At 33.4% G+C, this 22550-nt stretch overlaps 1 protein-coding gene across 4 annotated transcripts in view; it reads right to left on the reverse strand.

Moving 5' to 3' along the window:
- The window catches only part of SKIC3 (SKI3 subunit of superkiller complex), a 115540-nt gene that overhangs the window by 90342 nt on the left and 2648 nt on the right, over positions 1-22550 (reverse strand). For 2 of the 4 annotated variants that reach the window (XM_051993863.1, XM_051993889.1), the window contains exons 2-6: positions 17564-17639; positions 9536-9626; positions 5187-5330; positions 4184-4275; positions 3416-3491 (exon numbers count right to left, since the gene is read on the reverse strand). In XM_051993863.1, coding sequence (XP_051849823.1) covers positions 3416-3491; positions 4184-4275; positions 5187-5330; positions 9536-9626; positions 17564-17580 — 420 coding nt within the window. In that variant the 5' untranslated portion in view covers positions 17581-17639. Of the gene's footprint in view, positions 1-3415; positions 3492-4183; positions 4276-5186; positions 5331-9535; positions 9627-12898; positions 13057-17563; positions 17640-22550 lie in introns of those variants that run through there. The other 2 variants (XM_051993871.1, XM_051993879.1) reach the window with 2 other exon arrangements.

The following is a 22550-nucleotide window of genomic DNA, read 5'->3' on the forward strand; positions in this document are numbered from 1 at the left end:
AGGATTTTAAAATACAGAAAAGCTTGTATTTCTCTTTTTAAGTATAAATAGTACTATATTTTGTCCTGGTGTTCCTGATCAGGGAAAACATATGATTATATGAAATATTAATCTGGCAGGTATGTGGGAAAATAGTTGGAAAGAACAGGAAATGAATGCAGAAAATACAAAGAGAAAAATGTTACAATGATACAGGCAAGATAATGAAGATTTGAACTAGCATGTAGTTGTGTAAAAAGAAAATCAATGTTAGATTATAGGATTATAAAACTCTCAGAGGCCATCTAGAGGCTGTCTCATTTTATAGATGAGGAAATTGCTCAGCAAAGTTAAACAAATTGCCTCAGATCCTGCAGGTACAGAGTATGTACACAGAATCTGAATCAATTCTCTCAGGTCAAAGCCATCGCTCTTTCACTTTAAGAGTAGGGAAAAATTGAGGATGACTCCAAAGTTGGGTACCTGCATCACCCATCAACAGAAATAAAAAAGTGAGAATGAGGAGAGCTATTTTAGATATGGTAAATTTTCAAAATCTACAGGACCTTCAGAATACTGATGTCTAAGAGGCAGTAGATGAGATGGGACTAAATTTCAAATGGAAACTGAGTATAAATAGTTATCTAGAAACTGCATAGATATGATAAGTGAACCCATGGAAGCTAATAAGATTATCAGCAGAAAGAGAGTCAAGAATAAAGGGTATAGAGAGCCAGAACTCTAGAGAAGTAAACTTGAAATAAGGTGTTAACTCAGTGGAATTGATAAGACAATGGTTATCTAGTTTAGCATGGTGATTAATAGTTATCTAGTACAGTATGATTGATTTAATCTTACAACAAGATGTTAACTCAGTGGAATTGAGATAATGATTCTCTAGTTTACATGTACTTAGTACTTAGTATAGTTCTACAAGTTGACACCTATTCAAGATTGATACCTATGATGATGTACTTATAATAGAGTATATAAGAATAAGAGATCTAGGAGGCGAGACATACTCAAAGATAAAGACCTTTCTGGTGGCTGTCCTATCTCCTTCACTTCTCCCAGGAGAGAAGAGACAGTTCCATCTCTCACCAGCCTCTGGTGGCTCTCCTGACTCCTGCATTCCTCTACTGAAACCAAGACCCATTCTGGAAGGCCTCCAGAAAGTTAGCCCGACCCCAGGAGAAGGAGACAGACTGTGAAAGAGATAATAAAGACTTTGGACTTTATCCTTGACTATTCTCGTGGTGATTATTCTGCTAAGACCAAGGCTGTTCTGAAGGTCCTCGCGAAAGCTAGCCAGAACATTACAGAAAGGAACCTAGACAGAGCCTTAAAATGCAATCATGAAGAGGGAGTAGTACACGTACAATGATTCAGCAAAGGAGATTGAGAAGTAGCTGGAGAGTCATGAGGAGACCCAGAAGAGAACAATGTCACAGATTCTTACATGCTCCACATCCCTTCTCCTCTCTTACGGAACTTTCCATGCATACTTGGCTTAACCTAAATGCTTTTCTCACCTTTGTTCTTTTTAATATAATTTGGTCTCTTTTATAAGTCGATCTAGAAAGAAGATGCTAAAGTCCAGATGTAAAAGCTATATAGACTTCCCCTGGGGCTTTTTTTTTTAATCTTTGCAGATATTTTCCATCTTCTTTCTGTTTACTAACACTCTTCCAATTTCATTGTTAAAAGTTCTCAGTGTCTTTGCTTAACTAGAGCAATTTGATTTCGTTTTAAAGATTTCATTAAATAGGCTTTACCCTCTACAGCTTTACAGTTCTATGTGCATACAAACATCTAGCAAACTTGGGTTTATATTCTAAACCAATGCTATCCTTGGATGCTTCATCTCTTCACCTTATAAGGAAGTCAAGAACTAAGAAAGATACTTAGGGAGCTCTTTTGGTCTTATTATGACTAATGATTTTCTTCCGTTAAACTTGTGCACATAATTAAAGTAATAGTCTGTATCCTTTATTCAGTCCAGATTCCATTTTTGGTTTTTAATAATTTGTTTATTTGGGTCAAATTGGAATGATTTTAATTACAAACTCTTTCTTTCAATTTTTTTCTTTCAGCTTTGTATTAATTTTGGTCTTTTTATAATAAATTTATCATCTAACCATATACAAACAATTAATTCAGAAATGATGCTATCTTAGTAACAATAATCAAATATATAATCAATAATTTCCTAGCACTTTTTAGAGGCAGCTAGATGCATAAGGGAGGGCTTCTTAAACTTCCACTCCTTTTTTCTAAAAAAGTTTCTATACAACCCTGAATATATAGGTATATACAATAGGTATGCAAATCAAACACTTATTGATAACAAATCATAATTTTACAAACCCCACATTTACAAATCCCAGTATGTGACCCCATGTGGAATTATATACCACAGTTTAAGAACCTTTGGCATATAGAATGACAGGTAAAGATAATGCGGAATGTTGGAGGGGATGTGGGAAAACAGGGACACTGATACATTGTTGATGGAATTGTGAACACATCCAGCCATTCTGGAGAGCAATTTGGATCTATGCTCAAAAAGTTATCAAACTGTGCATACCTTTTGATCCAGCAGTGTTTCTACTGGGCTTATACCCCAAAGAGATACTAAAGAAGGGAAAGAGACCTGTATGTGCCAAATGTTTGTGGCAGCCCTGTTTGTAGTGGCTAGAAGCTGGAAAATGAATGGATGCCCATCAATTGGAGAATGGTTGAGTAAATTGTGGTATATGAACGTTATGGAATATTATTGTTCTGTAAGAAATGACCAGCAGGATGAATACAGAGAGGACTGGCGAGACTTACATGAAACTGATGGGCTTGCAATCAGAAGGATCTGAATTAAAATCTGGCTTCAGACACTTACTAGATCCTAGACAAGTCACTCAACCTCTATTTGCCTGTACCCTTATCTGTAAAATGGGGATAACAATAGTATATACCTTCCAAGGTTACTCTAATGATCAAATGAGATAATTGTAAAGCACTTAGCACAGTTCTTGGCACACAGGAAGCACTATATAAATGTTAGCTATTATAATTATTGTTATTTTAAAATATAATCAATCTCACTTGTGTCATGTTATTTAAAGCCTTTCTTGTATTCTGAAACCTGCCAGAGCTTGCACTACTCTGGCAAAGTCTTCAATGATATATCACAATAGATTTTTTTTTTTAAATTCAAATCAATACTATCCTGATGTTGAGACATGAAAAAGATACTTGAGGTACAATTAGTCCCTCTTTTTCTCAATGTTTTACAGCATAAGCCCTGAAAACTTCAAAAACTAAAAAGCCAGTTGCATAATACTATGGTAAGACTTTTGAAATTTAAATTAAAAGTTATATACCTTTAATAATAGCTTTATAGCAAACCAAGTCTAGCACCTCCAGAAAATTACTAACCAACCTCCAGGTATTTCTTTTCTTGATGATAGAGATCCACAAGCTTCTTACAGACATCACACCACTTCTGCTTGTCAGCACTTGAAAAAACAGAAATGTCTTAAACTAGTTGGAAAAACGATTCCAAAAATTTGCAACAATACTTACTTTATTTATTGGGTGGTATTTTAGATAACAGTTAAATTCACATATTATAATTTTCATAAAGAATTGAGCCTAAGGGCAGCTAGTTGATGTAGTGGATAGAGCACCAGCTTGAAGTCAGGAAGACCTGAGTTCAAATCTGGCCTCAAACACTTAACACTTCCTGGCTGTGTGACCTTAAGCAAGTTACTTATCCACAATTGCCTCAGCAAAAAGAAAAAAATAAAATTTTGAGCCTAAATATTTAAGAAGTATATTAAATAATTCTCTCCAAAACAGTCATGATTTAAGACTTTCTTTTTAATGTTGTAAGTTAATATTTTGTATTAATATTTATTTATATTTCTATTTATAATTTATAAAATTAATTTATGTTTATTATTTGATAAGCCTCTAACATCTTGGAAAGATTTAGAGAAAAATACAAAGAAATTTAAATAGGATAAAGAGGTTGTGATCTGCAAGAGAAGAGCTTAAGTCTCTATGAAGTTAAAGGATTGAATGGCATTCATTTAAAAGAAAAATGTCTGATTCTAAAGGCCACAATCATTTAAATACAGTTTTAAATCAACAGCATATTCTAATGTGAGCTTATCAAATAAGTAGTCTTACCATATTTGTTCATTACCTTTCATAGAGATCCAAAAGCTTTTGGTAGACAGTGATCAAGTCATCTTTGACATCTGTATAGTTAGATTTCTCATATAAACTTGCTAACCCCTAAATGAATGAGCAATCAGTTAACTTTCCAAAAATATACAATATTCAATGCACATTTCCTTATATATGTACACTGCTGATTAAAGTTAATGGATTATTTCCAACATTTCTAGGATAAAGATTAAAACACAATCCCCAAATCCAAAAAAAAAAAACCATGGCCCACATGATATTGTAGTCTATTCTAAGAGCAAGCAAAAATAACATTTTTTGCTTCACTCATTAATAGTCATTAGATTATAAAACCATTTAATTGTTCTAGGTGTAGTAATATAAAAACATCTTTACTTAGAAAAACAGTGTGGTATAATGAAGAGAGCACATGCTCTGGTCTAAAATTCCATTTCTGTCACTTATTAGTTATATGAGTTTGTGAGAGTCACTTGACCTTTAAAATTCCATTTCCTCAAATGTAATAAGAGAGTCGGAAGAGAATCTCTCTAAGGTCCCTTTCTGGTTTTAAGGTGAAACTTCCTCATTAAGAGATATTAATAAACAAGTTCAGGTTCCATAGGGTCCATGGCTCTCATTGTATTATTTCTTTTGTAGAAGACAGTAAATTAGGATGTGAATAATTTATGTTCATATTAGTAAAAAAAAAAAAGTTTTAAAACCATCAAAATATAGAACACAACTAAAATGTGTCCAATTATTAAAATACTTTCTAATTTTTCTTCAACATTTTAAATTCAATTTCCTACAAGAATACCAAAAAAGATAGGAATTTCTATAAGAACTTTTTGGTGAATTTACGATTAAACTTATCGGGTCTATAAACCTAATTGGCAATAATATAATCAAATTGAATGCCAAACTATGTTTTAAATAACATACATATAAGAGCATTCGACTTAGAATATTTCAGAATTATGATGTTTGAATGTATCTTTTAAATCCAACATTCCACATACCTGCCAGGCCAATAACTGATCTGGTTCTAGTTCAGCTGCTTTCTTGTAGGCCCCCTGTGCTTGATCAGGCTGTTCCAGTTCAGCTGCTGCCACTCCAATAAAAACCCAGGCATTGTAGTTATTCTTCTCTTGTTTCAATACGGTCTGCTCCAAGACATAAAAGTAGTACATTGAATTATGTCAAATTCACTTGATCCCGAGATTTGTTTTCTAATCCAATTCATATCATCTTATCTGGAGAATAAAATGAACAGAGCAGAAGATCTAAAAAGTTACTTTCTAGTTCTAGTTCTAAAATTTAATTAAACTTACATTACATTACAGGGGGCATAATAACAATGCCAGAAATTTTACTAAATTCATATTTAGTCTCTCATAATACACTTGTCACACGAGTAATGCAGGGTTTTCTCTTCTCATTTTATAATCAGGCTCAGAGATTCGACAACATGCCCCTGGTCACATTAATCAGCAGGATTTGAACCCATTCAGACTCCAAAGGGGCAACTAGATGGAGCAGTGAACAGCATACCAAACCTGAAGTAAGAGTTCAAATCTAACCTCCAACATTTAACATTTACTAGCTATGTGACCCTGAACAAGTCACTTAGCCTTCATTGCCTCTCCAAAAAAAACCACATATAATACCATATATTGCTTTTTAAATACACTTATATAATTTTATCTGCCTTCAATTTACCTTCTTGTCTAAAAATGAACTAATATTAAAGTTGGTTTGCATTCCCTCAAGATTAATGAGAGGAAACTAGCCTGGATATAAAAATTCACTAAAAAGTAAACACAATAAAGAGAATTGAGAATTAACCAATTTCTTTTTAGAATAGAAAATTCCCCAAATAACAAATGCCACTTAGTAAAATCCAGTTTCTGAAAACTTAAAACACAGTGAATTACCTAAAACTTGATCTTCATCCTCACATTTACTTAATTCCAGACCTCATCTCATTTTAACCCAAAAAACTCAGCTCCTATGTGATGCTTCCTTTTTGCCTATTACACCATTACTTCTATTTTCCATGACCAAGACTTGTCTATAAAATCTTCATCAGGTATTCATGTACATTGGTGTGGGTATTCTGTATCATATACCATTATCACTAATATTTCTTTCATTACCTCATAGAAGAATTTAATGCAAGGACTGCAGTTTTTACAAATGACTGTCACCAAAAGTAAAGCTGATCTTAGTGGAAGGGAGGAGAAAGAATTTCGATAGGTTAGTAAATTGTGTGTTGAAAACAACATTAGTTTTGGAATCAAAGACTCAAATGCTAGTTCTCCAATTAGAATGAAGAACAGTGAACTAAATGTTCTCAAAGACTCCTTCTAGCTCTAATATTCTATGTTTCTGTAAACTACTTATGTGTTATCTAGAAGAGATGATCCATGATTCCACATTTAATTAGCTAGAACAGTTCATATTTTTGTCATCTATAAGACATCTCTAGCAACAATCTGCCCCTGGCACTAGTCCAACTAAACAAGTTAAATTACCATCAAGAAAGGATCATGCCACCTACTGAAAAACACCCACACCACGGATGAAAGGAATTATACAAATATGTGCCCTAGAGATCAACACAATCAGTAGAGTTACTTCAGTATTAGATATTCATATAGTTTCAACTCGATCTACATTCCCAATGCTATATAACATGAATAAGATTTTCAGATTAAATACTTGCTGGAGGCAGTGACTTTTTTTTCCAGTTGAACATAACTATTTTAAATTGCAGACTACTTAGTGATGCTGTGTATATCCTTCTATGTAGAACAGAGTTCAATGCTAATGTAAATAATTTTTAAAATATCTATTAACATATATTAATGCCAAATTAATAAAACATCTATTTAGCATATTTCATAAATCCTTTGAAGAGCTGAGTTCCATCTTATCCTTTCACCAGTGCAGACTGCAATCCACTTTTAACTTGATAGTTTTCAAATGTTCTAACAATCAAAAAAATTCAGTATCCAAGGTGTAGACTGGTTTGAAGATTGTGCAAAATCAAGCTAGACTGGCTTGTGGATAATAAACAACATATGTTCCCAGACTCATACTTTTAGGCTTTTTAGCTTAATAAGATCTTCCAGAATGGCAGTTCTGGAATAGCCTTTGAAAATCAAGAATAATCGCCAAGTCACAATGAGGATTCCAGGAGAAATGTTCTAGTAAAATTCAAATTACCAACATATTAAATACCTATGTCTGGTTTTGTAAGTTACTGAACTAGGTTAGATGATAGGGTTATAAAGATGAAAAAACATAATCCTTATCCCCCATTAAGGAGTTTATGATTTTTGGGCAGCTGGGTGGTAGAGGATAGAGTGCTGGGCCTGGAGTTAAGAAAATCTGAATTCAAATCTGGTCTCAGACACTTACTGGCTGGGTGAACCTGGGGAAATTATTTAACCTCTGTTTGCCTCAGCTTCACCTCTGTAAAATGGACATAACAACAGCATCTATTTCACAGGACGGTTCTGAGGCTCAAATAAGATAATAACTCTTAAGTAGTTTAGTATAGTGTGCCTGATTGAAAAGAAGTGCTACATAAACGTTTGCATTTTTATTATCTATTATTAATCCAGTAGAGGAGATATGCAGACAGATAACTTATTATAAAAAGAATTATGTGATAACTACAAAGAAAAGAAACAAAAAATAGTAGAATAAGGAGATATTTCCCCTTAAAGTGAGGGCAAGATCAGAAAATGCTTCATGGAGGCGATGCTTAAGGTTTCCTCTGAAGACCGAAAATGGGAAAGAAACTATTCTGAATATGAGTAATGATGACTTTTGTTATTGTTGTGTTCAGTCATTTTAGTTATGTTCAATTCTTTATAAGCCCATTTGGAGTCTTCTTGGCAAAAATTATGAAGTAGTTTATCATTTCCTTCTCCAGCTCATTTTACAAAGGAGAAAACTGAGACTGGGTTAGATGATTCACCTAAAGTCACACAGTTAGTAAGAGTTTGAGGCCAAGTTTGAGCTCAAGAAAATGAGTCTTCCTAACTCCAGGCCTGACACTGGAGTTATCTACTGGCACACCTATCTGCCCAACAATGAGTAGTCCAATCTGACTGAAACACAAAAATACATAATGGAGAATAGCACAATAACCTAAATGTGAAAACCTCTGAATACCAGAATAAGATATGTGTATTTTGTTCTATAAGGAAGAGAGAGTCATTTAGGATTTTTGTGACCAGAAAAGATCATCTGGGGCAATACCCTTTGTGGAAATGTGATCTGGCAACTTCCTCAGTACCCATATAAAGCTACAGGAGACCTGGAAAGAAAAACTTCTTGCCACTAAAGTTCTTAGTATCACCAAATGGTTTAACATCAGAAATTAGAAGGATTTTATTAGTGGAAATGGCATTAAAGATGTTTCACCATCTGTTTTGCTACTATACTCTAAGGATTTACAACAAATACTTCTTATAAAGTGTTATCTCTCCCTGTTACAATGGGAGTATTTTGAAAGCAAGTGTCCTAATTTCCCTATCTGTATCCTGGTATTTTATACATAATAAATGCTTGAAGAATTTTTTTTTCATTCATTCATTCATGATTATACAAGTATCACTTTAAGGATTTGAGAGAACAAAAACTGAGGTAGATAAAAATTAATTCTGACTTGGCCAGAGTCAGAAAACTAGTAAACATCTGAGGCAAGATTAGAACTCAGGTCTTCCTGATTCCAAATCCAAAAATCTCTCTACCGTTTCTTCTAGCCACTTCCACTATAAAAAGCAAGCAGTTATCTACTATATATATGTAATAACAATTCTTAAGTGCAGGAATTATAACACAGCAATATTTTCATTCAACTGAACAAATTACTGTATGCAACAAAGTCTTACATATACATGATTATATGAGAAAATTATCACATACAGACAACCTATGAGCTCCTCCTTAAAACTGAACTCCTTGAGAGCAGAGACTATTTTTTTTGCCTTACTTTATAACCCCAGTACTTAGCACAGTGCCTTTAAGTGCCACAAGAGGAGCCTGAAAACTACTAACTTTAGTTATCTTTTTTGGCAAATGAGCTGACCAGCTCTTCCAAAAATACAGTGAATATTAGAGCCATTTAAAAACTTGGATGAATTGCAAACTGAAAGCAAGAGCCAACTTTGGCTTGCGCAAGGATATGTTTTAGTATTTATTCCAATTAAAATTAATCAATTTAATATTATAAACAGTTCTAAATTTTTATATATTTAGGCTATTATCTAATTAGTTCATATGCAAACTCATTAGCAGTACCTATAAGTTGATAATATAATTAATTTTAATAAAATTGGAAGAGTTCTATTACCTTACAATGTTTTAAAGCTTCCTTATATTCTTTGTTTCTTATTGCATCTCTGGCACTTTTCAATGCTGTCTTCACCTGCTTGTTTGACATCCTATTAATAAAAAGAAATGACATTACAGTAACATCCAGTTATTTAGGAGACAGATTTCCAGCAACTTTAACTTACGTGATACAGTATGTCATTTGAAAGTAATTTTCAGGAATACTGGAACAAAGTTTTCAAAAATCCATAAACTTTATACTGTGAGGAAGAGATAAAACTGCTACTTTTTGTTAAACATGAAATTAAGGTTAGTGATTTAACAAACTTGGCTTTTTGGTTTCCCTTGGTAATAATCAATTTTATCAAAATTATATAGCAATCAGAAATACGAAGCAATGTAAAAGTAACAGGTGATTTATTTTACAAACCCTTCTTGTTCTGTGAAAATAGAACTTACTAAACATAGTTTAGTCTTTTCTTGATTATTGAGGTATCATTATGAACATTAATTATAATATATTGTCAGTTTATTAAGGTGTGTAAAAGATTGTTTGTTTTTCATATTAAACAGTTGTTCTTTTCTAGTCACCAAGGAAAGAAAAAAGAATCATGAAATCCCAGAATTTCCAAGTTGGAAAAGAACTCAGCAATTAATTACTTCTACCACCTCTAAAAGGAATCCGCCCAGACTATATCCCAAACATAATTAGAGGCCAAAAGAATTACATTTTAAGAAGCTTCTCATCAAAAATGGTTAAGATTTTAACAATTACTAACACACTAACCTTTTGGTAGGAAAATAGGTATGGAAAATCAAAATGATAAGGAGTTATTACATTTAATGAGAAAATTTCTCCTTGAATTCCTGTATCCACTTAGCTAACATCCCCTCCACCCCCACCAAATACATATTTTAGGCTTTAAACGCTTAAAAAAAATTACTGCCAATCTCTCAAGTGTATAAATTCTTCAGGAATATTAAAGCAAAGCAAAAGATAAATTGTGACTCTCCTAAGGGATTAAACATACACAGAGGATTTACCACACAACTAATACTTACATCATAAAATGTATTATAAAATTAACTGAAATAGATTTTAATTTGTCATAACTAAGCTTGGAGATTTACACTTCTATTTTAGCAATTATACCCAAGGAACTTCACAGTTTTATATGAAGGAAAGAAGTGTAATTTGAGGAAATAACTTGAAGCCAAAAAAGAAAGGAGGATTCACGTGTTGATATTTTTCAATAAATCAATCCTTACTATAATGCTGATTTCAAACCATTTGGAACACAGCTCTGTCCTTGACCTAATTTTAGCTGATACTTTACCAACAAGTTAGAGGAAAATATGGATGATATGCTTAACAAAAATGCAAAAAAAAAAAAAAAACTAAGGAGTGAAGGAAATAACTAATACAATGGCAGAATACCAGGTACCCCAACATCTTAAAGCTAAAATTTGAAGATGAAACAACAAAAATAAATTTACAGGATTAAGCTTAGGCTTATTATCTATAATGATTACAGTATAGATAGAAAATCAATCACTCAACAAGTGCATTGGAGATACAGAGACAAAAAATGAACTAGTCCCCACTCTCAAAAAGATTACATCCTTTCAAAGGAAACAACTTATCTATATAATTCTATTCAGAATAACTGTAATGTCATTTAGGGAAGTAGAACCCTAACAGCTGGGAAGATGAGGAAAGACTTATAAGATAGTAGTAGTTGAGCTGAAACATAAAAGAAAGAAGAGATTGTACCAGGCAGAGAGAAAGAATGCAATATTCCAAACATGGAGCAGCCATGCAAAGGCACAAAGACAGGAAAGAGAGTATCACATGTGAAAAACAGCAAGAATCTGGAGGATGTAAAGGAGGAATAATAGATATTCAACTAGAAAGATAGGTTGAGGCGGAGCTGTAAAGAGCTTTAAAATGAAGTTCATGTTATCCTGAAGGTAGTATCAAGTATTTCACATAAACCTATGAGTTTTAGTAGACTACTAAGTTAAATGAATCAGCAGTATGATTTAGACCAATAAGCTAATGTAAACTTACGTGACAACATTCAGAATGAATTTCACCAAGTTGAATCCCATCAAACAAATATGGCATAGAGGAATCAACAGTAGACTCAGACCAGAAGATGGGGTCTAAACCCTAGTTTAACCTCTTTAAATCTCAGTTTTCTTATATAGAAAATGGGGATCAGAAGATAAATGGTTAGCAAAGATGTTAAAGATTACTTAATTGAACTCCTTCACTTTACAAATGAGAAAACAAAAGGTTAAGTAACTTGTTAAAGGTCATACATGCAGTAAACTGCAGTCAGGATTTGAACCCAGATCCTTTGACTCCAATTTTTGTTCTATTTCTACTATAGTGTGTAAATTTCTGAAATAAGTTCTTAATAAACTGGAAGGCACAGCTATAAATGTAAATTGTTATTACTGTAACCAAATCTGAGTATCCCACTGTAGAAGAGCCATAGAAAAGTTATGTCCTGAAAAAGATTTCAAGAGGGGAGGAGATATTAAACCACTAGCTACATCAGCTGGAAAAGCTTAAGGATTATCCTGGAGAAAGGGGCAGGGCCCAACAGCTGTCTCAAAGGATTATCAGTTGGAAGAGGGATTAGCTTTGTAGAACTTGAAGCAGTAGAAAAAACCAAGAACAACTGGAAGATTTTTAAAGAGCTGCAAATTTTAGTTTCTTAGTAAGTTGATGAAAAACAGAGTTGATTCTGGAATATAGTTCTCCATCATCTCAAAGAAAGGCTTAAAGACACCTATTAGGCATTTTGGACATCAAATTCATATGTCATTATCTACTACAAATAATAATGCCTTGGCTTTATCTAGTGTCTATCCTTCAACATTTCATATACAAAGTTACCTTTAAAACATGTTTAGGAAATAAATTGGGAATGGTGCTGTACCACATCAAATTCTGAGGATGTATTAAAATGCAGACAGGGAGTTGGCTCTTGGGATAGGGTACTGGGTCTGGAGTCAGAAAAACCTGCGTTCATATTCAGTTTCAATCACTTATTAACTGTGTGACCTTAGGTGAGTCATTTAACCTATTCAACTTAGTCCAATGGAAAAGGAAATGGCAAACCAAAGAAGTCGAGGACAACTTCTAGAGGTACAAAAACCAAAACCAGAAAAAGCAATCCTTCATTTAACATAGTGTACCAATAAAAGTTGAAGTTAATAAGAAGTAAAAAGACAACTACTATGTAAATCACTTGGCTGCAATCTGGATTTAATGTTATTTGTGAGACAGAAATGAGACTTTCTGATGGCTAGAACCAGACATACAATTTTTTAAAATATGACTTTGGCAATTTTTACATCATGATCTTACCTGACAATTTTCTTGACTTAAATTTATAAGTGGAGTTATCAGATACTTTTTATTTAAAGGATTATAAATCTTGATTGGAGAGGCCAGTAAATTTTAATATTAAATTCACACTAAAATTTCTTCAAGCTGAAGAATCCTTTGGTAAAAATAGCTGCAAACTAAGAAAAATAATCATTGTTATTTTGGGTTTTTCTGATGAATAGTACCGAATATTTTGCAAATGGGAAAGAAATTTTTAAAATGGCAAAATGGAAAGGGCCATTTTAAAATGCTCAGATTCAAAAGAAAAAAATTTCCATTGATTTTCACTCTGAAAGATTTTTTGCATTTATTCTTTCCTTTCCATTTCTCCTACCACCACCTTAGTTTGGATACTTAACACTTCTTGCCTGATCTGAAGGACCTTGGTCTCTTCCTTTCTCCAATCTATTCTACATATTATTTTCTTGCCACTGGACCCTGAACCTATTCACCTGCAAATCATGGCATAACCTCCTTGATGGCATGGTCCTCTTCCAGAACAACAACCACCTAATATACTTAATAGTCTTGAATGCTCTCCTAACTAAAAACCATCATTAGCTCCCAATTTTCTATTTGGATAAAGTGCACATTTCTTAGTCTAGCAAAGTCTTCTACAACCTAACTCTAAATTTCCTTTGCCCCCTTGTAGCAGTGTACTCTCTATATATCTCATACAATCAATCCAAATTGACTTTATCATTTGTTACCATAAGCTTCCTTATTTCCATACTATCCCATCTCCTTGAAATGCTCTACTGATTCCAACTCCTGAAATCCTACCCTCTTCCCTTAAAACACACGCTCAAATACTTTCTCTTAACTTTCTCTAGTGTCTCCACACAAAGAGAATTCATCTTTCTCTGACCTTTCATACTTTATACTTCTTTTGAATATCATGGGAGATAGAGTAGTAAAATCACACTGGTTTTAAAGTCAATGCTCACCAATGCTACCTTGTTAAGCTCTCAGCTTCATAGCTACTCATCTCAAAAAGGTGATATTTACACAGAGCTTTTAGGTTTGCATATGCTTTGCATAAATTATCTCATTTGATTCTCATCTACAAAATGAAGGCAGATTAGATGATATCTAAATTGCCTTCTAATTCTAAATTTCATTGTCTTCTATTTATATTTCAATTTGTATTACATAGTTATTTGTTTATCTCTTCTCTGCCCTACATAATAAGTTTCTTGAAATCAGTGAAGCTGTAAAAGGCAAATACAAATACCTATAAAATGTTTGCAGACTTAGGAGTACCATATATGCTATTAAAAGCATGCTTTTTTTAACTGCCAACCAAGCCTAATAGTGTGCACAGAATAATCAAGCAATGACTGTTTGCTAAATGACCTTCCCAATATTTAGACAGTATCACTTTTTAAAAAGAATACAAAAAAAACAACCAATAACTACTATCTAATTTCATGTCTTTCATGGGCTATATAGAAAGCATGGTATAGTGGATGGATTGCCAGACTTGCAATGCAGAAAGACCCAGGGTCAAATTCTGTCTCAAGATTATTTGTGATTTGATCTGTTTGTGGCTCTTGTCTCCTCATCTGTAAAATGAGATAATAACTATAATATTTATGTTCTCTGGGTTGTTGTGAGAATCAAACAAGATAATGTATTTGTAAAGTCCTTTAGACACCATATGTCACTCATTACTATTATTAGGTAATAAAGAAAGATCATTGAACCCAAGAAGCTTCTCATCTAAAGACATAATACACATATATAACCATTTTAAAATAAAATATTAAACTACATGGTACTCAGAGTAGAAAGAGGATCTCTATGGGCAAGAACAAACAAAAAAGAGATATAGAGAGAAGAAAAAGCTCAACTCCAGAAAAATTAATTTGTTTTTTCAGAGGATAGGATGAATATATGAATATAAACAAAAGTCTCAATGACTAGGAAGCATATAAGACAGTGAGAAAACCAACTTACTATAAAGAAAAGGGAAACAAAGAATAGAGAGCCTCTAAAGTCAGACAGCAAAAGTTTGGAGTTCATTTAATAGACAGCACAGGAGGTTCTTACATAAATAATATGTCAAGTTCTCTACTCACTCGCCAAAAGACTACTTTACTGATAACCAAAATATTTAGCAATCTTTCACATCATGAAGTTTTAACCAAAATATTTAGCAATCTTTCACATCATGAAGTTTCTTACTCTATAAATTAAATGTCACATGTTCTAGATTAAGTCTCCTGTTCTTTTCATCCTAATCTTTTTCTTTCTTTAATTCACAAAAATATTCAATTTGCCAGTCTCTGGATTTTGATTCAATGGTTCCCCAGAGTACTACTCCCCTATTCAAAATTTTCCTAGGACTGAACATCTCCTTTGCCCTAATTTGTACTATATGTAGGTCTTCTTGCTCTGCTCCTCCAAGCAGAATATCTTATGAAATTTGAGAACAATGGCTATGCCATTTTTTAATTTTTGTGGCTATAGTATCTGGTTTCACAGTGTTTCACAGTAACATTTAATGAACGGTCACTGAATGAATAAGAATTGATTAAACACCCCAAATTGAATCCAATTAGTCTTCCTGACTCCAGTCTAGGTATTTTATAACTCAGGTGCCCTGCTCTTATCTGCTCTTATTTTCCAAAGTACTAGCTGCTAAAATTTCCTTGAATATAATTTTCTTTCCTTCCCCCTCAAATCATTTTGGAAGGGTTACAATATACTTTTAAATCAGTGATTCTTTTTTGGGGGAGTGAGGATGAGAAGAATTCTTTTACTAGTATCTTTTTATTATTCGAGTTTTTGTTTTTATTTATCTTTTATTTGAATGTAATTTTCATTTCCAACTATATCCCTCCTTTATCCAAAGAAGTACTCCTCGTTTAAAAAAAAAAAAAAAAAGGGAAAAGAAAGAAAAACTGAGCAAAACTAGCAGATTAACCAATTTTAACAACATAAAATATTCCACACCCAAAATCCCTCATCTCTATAAAGAAGGAATGGATATGCATTCTATTCATTTCTTTCAGAACTAAGTTTTAGGCATTATATTATTTCCATTTATATTGTTATAGTTATAGAGTATATTATTTTCCATCCTCTGGCTACTTCATTTTGTATTCATTCATATAAGTATCATATTGCTTTTTCTTATAGTAAGTAATACTCTATTATACTCTTTAGCCTTTCCCTAGTCAATGGATAACTAATTTTTCTCAGTTCTTTGTTACTACCAAAAAAATGTTGCTATAAATATACTGGCAAAGAGGAGAGTTTCATTTCTGTCTTTGATCTCTTTAGGGACTATGCCTAACAGAAGGATTTCTAGATCAAACTAGAGATATATTAATCACTTTCCTAGTATAATTCTAAAATGAGAATAATCCGACCAATTCACAGCTCCATCATCAGGAAAATAACTAATGTGCCTCTTTCTATATTCCTTTTAATATTAACTATTTCCATTTTTTTATCATCTTCACCAATTTGTTGAATTAAGTTGAAACCATATAATTACATTTCTTTTTATTAATATAAAACAGTAAGTGTTTTACAAAATAAATTTCTACTGATTAAGCCATTACTGCTGGAAATACTGAAACAAAAACAAAATAGTCTTGCTGGCAAAGAGTTTATATTCTACTAAGAATACAAAACACATAGAAGGTGAGTAAACAAAAAGTAATTTGAGGAAGGAGAGAAGACTAGGAATTCAGGTCAGGAAAGTTTTCATAAAGAAATTAGGCTGAGTCTTGAAAGAAATCAAGGACAATAATAAACAGAAATAAAGAGGGAGAACATTTTCAACATGGAAGTTAGCTGTCTCCACAAAGAAACACACATGGGAGATAGGAAGCCAAGTATGAATATCAATTAAGAGGCCAATATAGTTAGAAGAGAGAGTACACGAACAAATGAAGTAATGAATTAATTCTAGAAAGGTACACTAGAGACAGATTGTAGAAGGCTTTAAATAACACGCTGAGGAGTTACTAATTTTTTCCTAGAAGCAATACTGAACATCCACTGAACATTCTGAGCAGAATGCCTTAGAAAAATAATTTTGGCAGTGCAGAATAAAAGGTAGAGAGGTAATAACTACTTACAGCAAAGGTTTTTAAGCAGAAACAAAAGGATAAGGATAATAATAATAACAGTTAATATTGCCATTCAATACTTACAACAGGCCAAACACTATGCTAAGTACTTTACATTTAGCTCATTTGAGCTTCACAACAACCCAGGGAGGTAGGTACTATTACTATCCCCAAGTTAAAGATGAGGAAATTGAGGCAAACCAGGGTTAAGTGACTTACCCAGGGTCACACAGTTATTGTTGGGGGCAGGTTCAAACAAAAGCCATTCTAATTCTTAGTCCTATATTATAGTCTCTACACCAATGGTCTATAAAGATAGAATCAATAAAAATTAATAATCAATTAGATGTGGAGTTTGAGGGAGAAGAGAAGTCAAGACTGATTCCAACATTTATGTGAAAAGTATCTGACTCTGACAGCACAATGAGAATATAACAAAAAATACAAGTCCTTCTACTCAAGGAACTTAAAATCTATAAAAAAGACACAACTGCACATCTTTAAACCTTTTTGCCGAAATGTACAGATGAAACTATCATTAGACAGTCTATGTGCTTACCTTTGGACCACTATCATCACTTCTATCTTTTATCTTGCTGGACAGAATTTCAGACAGCATTTCATCGATCCTTCATCTAGTTAAGTGTAACAAATAAGACATAAAATTCAAGATCCTGAAACCTAAAATTTAAATTTTTCTTCAAAATAGATAAATTAACTAATCCTTTAATTTAGAGCAGCTGAGCAATTAAAATTAAAGCATATTAAAAGAGAAGAGGCATAAGGGTTAAGGTCAGCCAGGCTTCACTCTAAAATTCCTCATTAAGTCTCCTTCTCACTCTGGAACATTGCTCTCTGCCCTTAAATTTTCTTTTCCTCATGGTGAGCTCCTTCCAGGCCAACCAGATATCATTCTTCTCTGGGTTGTTTTTTGATTTTTAGGATTTTACCACCATGACCCTGTATAGGGACCTACATTGAAATGGGTGGGAAACATTTTTTTTTTTTTTTTGCTTTTACTTATTCCTCCAAGTTTATGCAAAGATCCCACACATGGTAAGCACTTAATAAATGCTTGCTATTGACTTAAAAAATATGCCAGAGACTTAGTCAACAAAACACAAGATAGAAAATGACCAACAACTGATCAATTTATACCTATTATATTTTTAATCTAAGACTTAATTACTTAATTGACATTTGGACAGCATGATGCAATGGAAAGAATTTGGACTCAGAATTCCTGGCTATATTCGAATCCTAGCTCTGCAACTTATTGCCTGGGTAACTTTGGGCAAGTCACTTTACCAGTCTACCTGTTTTCTCATTTGTAAAAGAAGAGTTCGTACTAGATCATCACTGAAGTTTCTTAGAGTTCAAAATCCAAGATCATATATACACCCAAAATTATCAATCTTCTCCCACTGTATTTCAGTTCAATTCAGTAAGTATCTATTAGTGTTAGGCACTGTGCTACATGAGAAGGATAAAAACAAAAACAAATTTTTGCCCTTGAATCCAGAAAGCAGAGAAAAACAAAAGTAAATAAAATAAATAAAAATATATACATAGTAACTTGGGAGGGAAGACTAGAAACACTAGCACTGGGAGGAAGGTGTCAGCAAAAGGCCCTTACAATAATTGCCCTGCAGTCTTCTTTACAGCCCAGCTTAACTGGTTCACAATCCTGAATTTGGGGGTCACAAAATTATGATTACCAGTAAATGTTTGATTTGTATACCTGTTTTATATATCTATATGTCTGGAATCACATAAAAATTTCTCAGGCAAAAAGGTACTGCTGAATGGGAAAAGTTTAAGAAGTCCTGCTTTACATTGCATGAGAGATTCTATGTGGTAGAGCTAAGAAGGTAGAGCATTCAAAGCCCCAAACCATATGATGGACAAAGGGATGAATGGTCCTGTACAGCAAACAATGAGTATTTTGGCTGGAAAGTAGGAATAGTAAAGTAAATCTGGAAAGACAAAATGGAGCCAGATTATAAAGAATTTAAGGAGCCACTGAAACCTTTTGAGAAAGAAACATTGTTGCACAAACTAGAAGTTTGTGTAAATTAAAAACACATTGAGATACTACCTCTAACCCATTCGATTGGCGAGAGGAAAAGATAATGATCAATATTGGAGGGGATATGGGAAAAGTGACATGCATTATTGGTGAAGAGAAATGAGAAAGGAAGAAATATGGGATAGCATATGCTTTAGGAAAACCCATTTTGAGAGTTGTAAAAATGGATTACGGAGGGAAAGTCTAGAGTAAAACTAATTAGGGGGCTACAGCAGTGTTACAGAGAACTGAAAAGGATCCAATGAGGGTGATAGCTGTGAGTGGAAGGAAAAGGAAAGATGGATACAAGAGATGTAAGGGGGACTGACTGGATAGGACAGAGAGAACTGTGAGTTTGGTGAAAAAATTGAAGTCCACAGCAATATGAATGGGAAAAAATGGTGGTACCCTCAGGAGAAAGATGAGTTCAGTTTTGGTCATATGGAGTCTGAAAGGTCTCTGACACATCTGAGCAGAGACCTACAGGGGTGACCCGGTGATATGGGACTTTAACAGATACTTGAGATGTAGATTGGGCAGTCAACTACATGAAGACGATAACTGAACCCACCAGAATTAATAAGATAACCAAAAAAATACAAAGAGAGGTCCTGGGTGACTAAAGTATATAAACATATATAGGGGACATAACATCAGTGCTAATTCAGAAAAGGAGAATGAGAAACAGCACTTACACTAAAAATAGAAACAAGAAAATTGGTGTCAAAAAATTCAGGGAATGAAAAGTATCTGAGAAGATCAATGGATCAAAGTGACAAGTGCTACAGAGAGGTCAAAAGGACGAGGACAGGGAAGAAGAATCCAGTCACTAGATTAAACTATGTTATTACTGGTGATCTTGGTAAGAGCAACTTCGGTCAAGTACTGGAACCAGAAGTCAGACTGTTAAGAAGTTAAGTTAAATAAGAGGTAAAGAAGTCAAAGCAACAAGTATGGATTGTTTTATTTTGTTTTTTTCCCCTTAAAAAAAAGTTTGGCTGTGAAAGGGAACAGAGATGAAGGATGTTCCCTTAAGATAATGACAAGATCAAGTGAAGATCACGACAAAGAAGAGCTCATCACATTTGTAAGTAGGTAGGAAAAATCAGTAAATGAGACTAACAATTTAGGAAGGGGAAAATGGAAATGTCTGAAGGGATAAACTCCAAAAATATGTGGGAGAAAAGACATTATTAAAAGAATATATAGAGGGCCACATCTTCAACAGAAACTGAAACAAAAATAAAAGAAATGGAAGATCATGTTGAAAGGATTTGATGCAAAGAACTGAGAAAGGGAGATTCTTTAAGACAAATGACTTCAGGACCCATATGTGCAAAAATATTTGGAGCAGCTCTTTTTGTGGTGGCAAGGTATTGGAAATAGAGCAGAAGCCCATCAATTGACGAATGGCTCAGTAAGTTATAAAATATAAATGTAATGGAAAACTATTGTACTATAAGAAATGATTAGCAAGCTGACTTCAGAAAAGCCTGGAAAGATTTACATAAACTCAAGTTCAGTGAGCATAACCAGGAAAACATACTCAGTAACGGCAGATTATGTGTTGATCAACTATGACAGAGTTAGCTCTTCTCCATAATACATTGATCCACGTCAATTCCAATAGACATAGGATGGAAAATACTATCTGAATCCAGAGAGAGAACTATAGAGACTGAATGCAGATCGAAGCATACTATTTTCACACCTTTTTTTTTGGTTTGCTTTTTTCTTCCTCGTATTTTTTTTTCCTTTTGTTCTGATTTTTCTTTCCCAACATGACTAATATGGAAATATGTTGTAAATGACTATACAAGTATAACTTATGTAAGACTGCTTCCTATCTTGAGTAAAAAAAAAATCTGGAACTAAAAACTTTGCAAAAATGAATGCTGAAAACTATCTTTACATCTAATTGGAAAAATAAAATACTATAGAATTTTTTTAAAAAGAAATAGATGACTTCAACTTTCTCAGTGAAATACTTCTCTCCTGAGAAGATAGGAAATGGTTTCAGTAAAGGAGGAAAGATTCAGAAAAACTGTTGGGAATTGGACCATAGTCAATCTGAGAAAGCCCAGGTGAGATTAGATAAATTTACAGTGGACTGGTCAGCATATTGTCTAACTAGCTGGAGATAATTAGGTAGTAAAGAATATAAAGCCCTAGGTCTGGAATCAGGAAGACCTAAGTTCAAATCTGTCTCAAACTTATGAGATACTGGGCAAAACACTTAACCTCTGATTGTCTCAGTTTCCCCAGCTGTAAAATGGGGATAATAACAGCATGTACCGTGAAGTGTTGTTAAGAAGATCAAATAAGGTAATATTTGTAAAGTGCGTAGCACATTGAGGGGCAGATGGGAAACACAGAAAGGGCAGATGATAGCATTAATAGGGTTAGATTTAGAAAGGGATAAACAATAATAGGACAAAAGGGTAACAGATTCTAAGATAGGGAGCAATGTGGACTTTTATATAAAAATAAGAAACAGGTAAGTGAGGCCACGATAAGTGTGATGGACTTGGAAAGCAGGGAGGAACACTTAAATTAAAGGCTTTACATTTATGCCTATTAAATATTACATTAAATTCTAGCCTGTAAAAAATCTTTTTGTATGCTGACTTTATCATTCAACATCGGCTATCCAACCTAGCTTTCTGTCATCTGCAAATTTTATATTTGAATAATCTAAATTCTCTCTTCACACGTCCTCCCTTCCTTTCCTCCCAAAAGGAGGTCTCCCTCCTTCCAAAGATCTTTAATTAGTCCCTAAATTGGTAATGCTTTCCCTTTGAGATTATCTCCAATTTACACTGGACAGTTTTGTGTGTGTATTTTTATAGACACACACATATATATTTACATGTTATTTTCCCCTCAAATGAACTGATGCAGAGAAGAGAGAGCAATACCATAATACAATACTCTAAATACAAACAATTTTGATAAACTTTAACAACTCTGACCAATGTAATGGCCAATTATAATTCCAAAGGATTGAAGCTGAATTATGTACTTTATCTCCTGAAAGAGAAGAAATAGATTCAAGATAAAGAATTTTTGAATTTGGAAAATAAGGGGATATGTTTTACTTGACAATACATATTTGTAACAAGCATTTTGTTTTTCTTTTAAAGTAAAGAGGGAGAAAAAATGCTTGCTAAATGAAAAATAATACATGTTATCTTTCCCATTAGAATGTGAAATCCTTCAGGACAGGGAGCATGTTTTTCTCCCAGAGCTTAGCAAGTGCTTACATAGTAAGTACCTAATAAATGCTTGATTGAAAGTATTAAAAAAAAAAATGTTCAAGCAGATTTCCTGAAGTACACCTCTAGAGACTTCATTCCGAAGTTGAAGAACCATTAAGTGCTACTCTTTGATAATAACCATTAAACCAGTTTTGAATCCACTTAGCATTACCTAGATTTCCCTACCATAAGAATAGCATGAGATTGTCAAATGCAATTTT

This window comes from Antechinus flavipes, chromosome 1, assembly GCF_016432865.1.
Source record: "Antechinus flavipes isolate AdamAnt ecotype Samford, QLD, Australia chromosome 1, AdamAnt_v2, whole genome shotgun sequence".
In the NCBI taxonomy this organism is placed as follows: domain Eukaryota; kingdom Metazoa; phylum Chordata; class Mammalia; order Dasyuromorphia; family Dasyuridae; genus Antechinus; species Antechinus flavipes.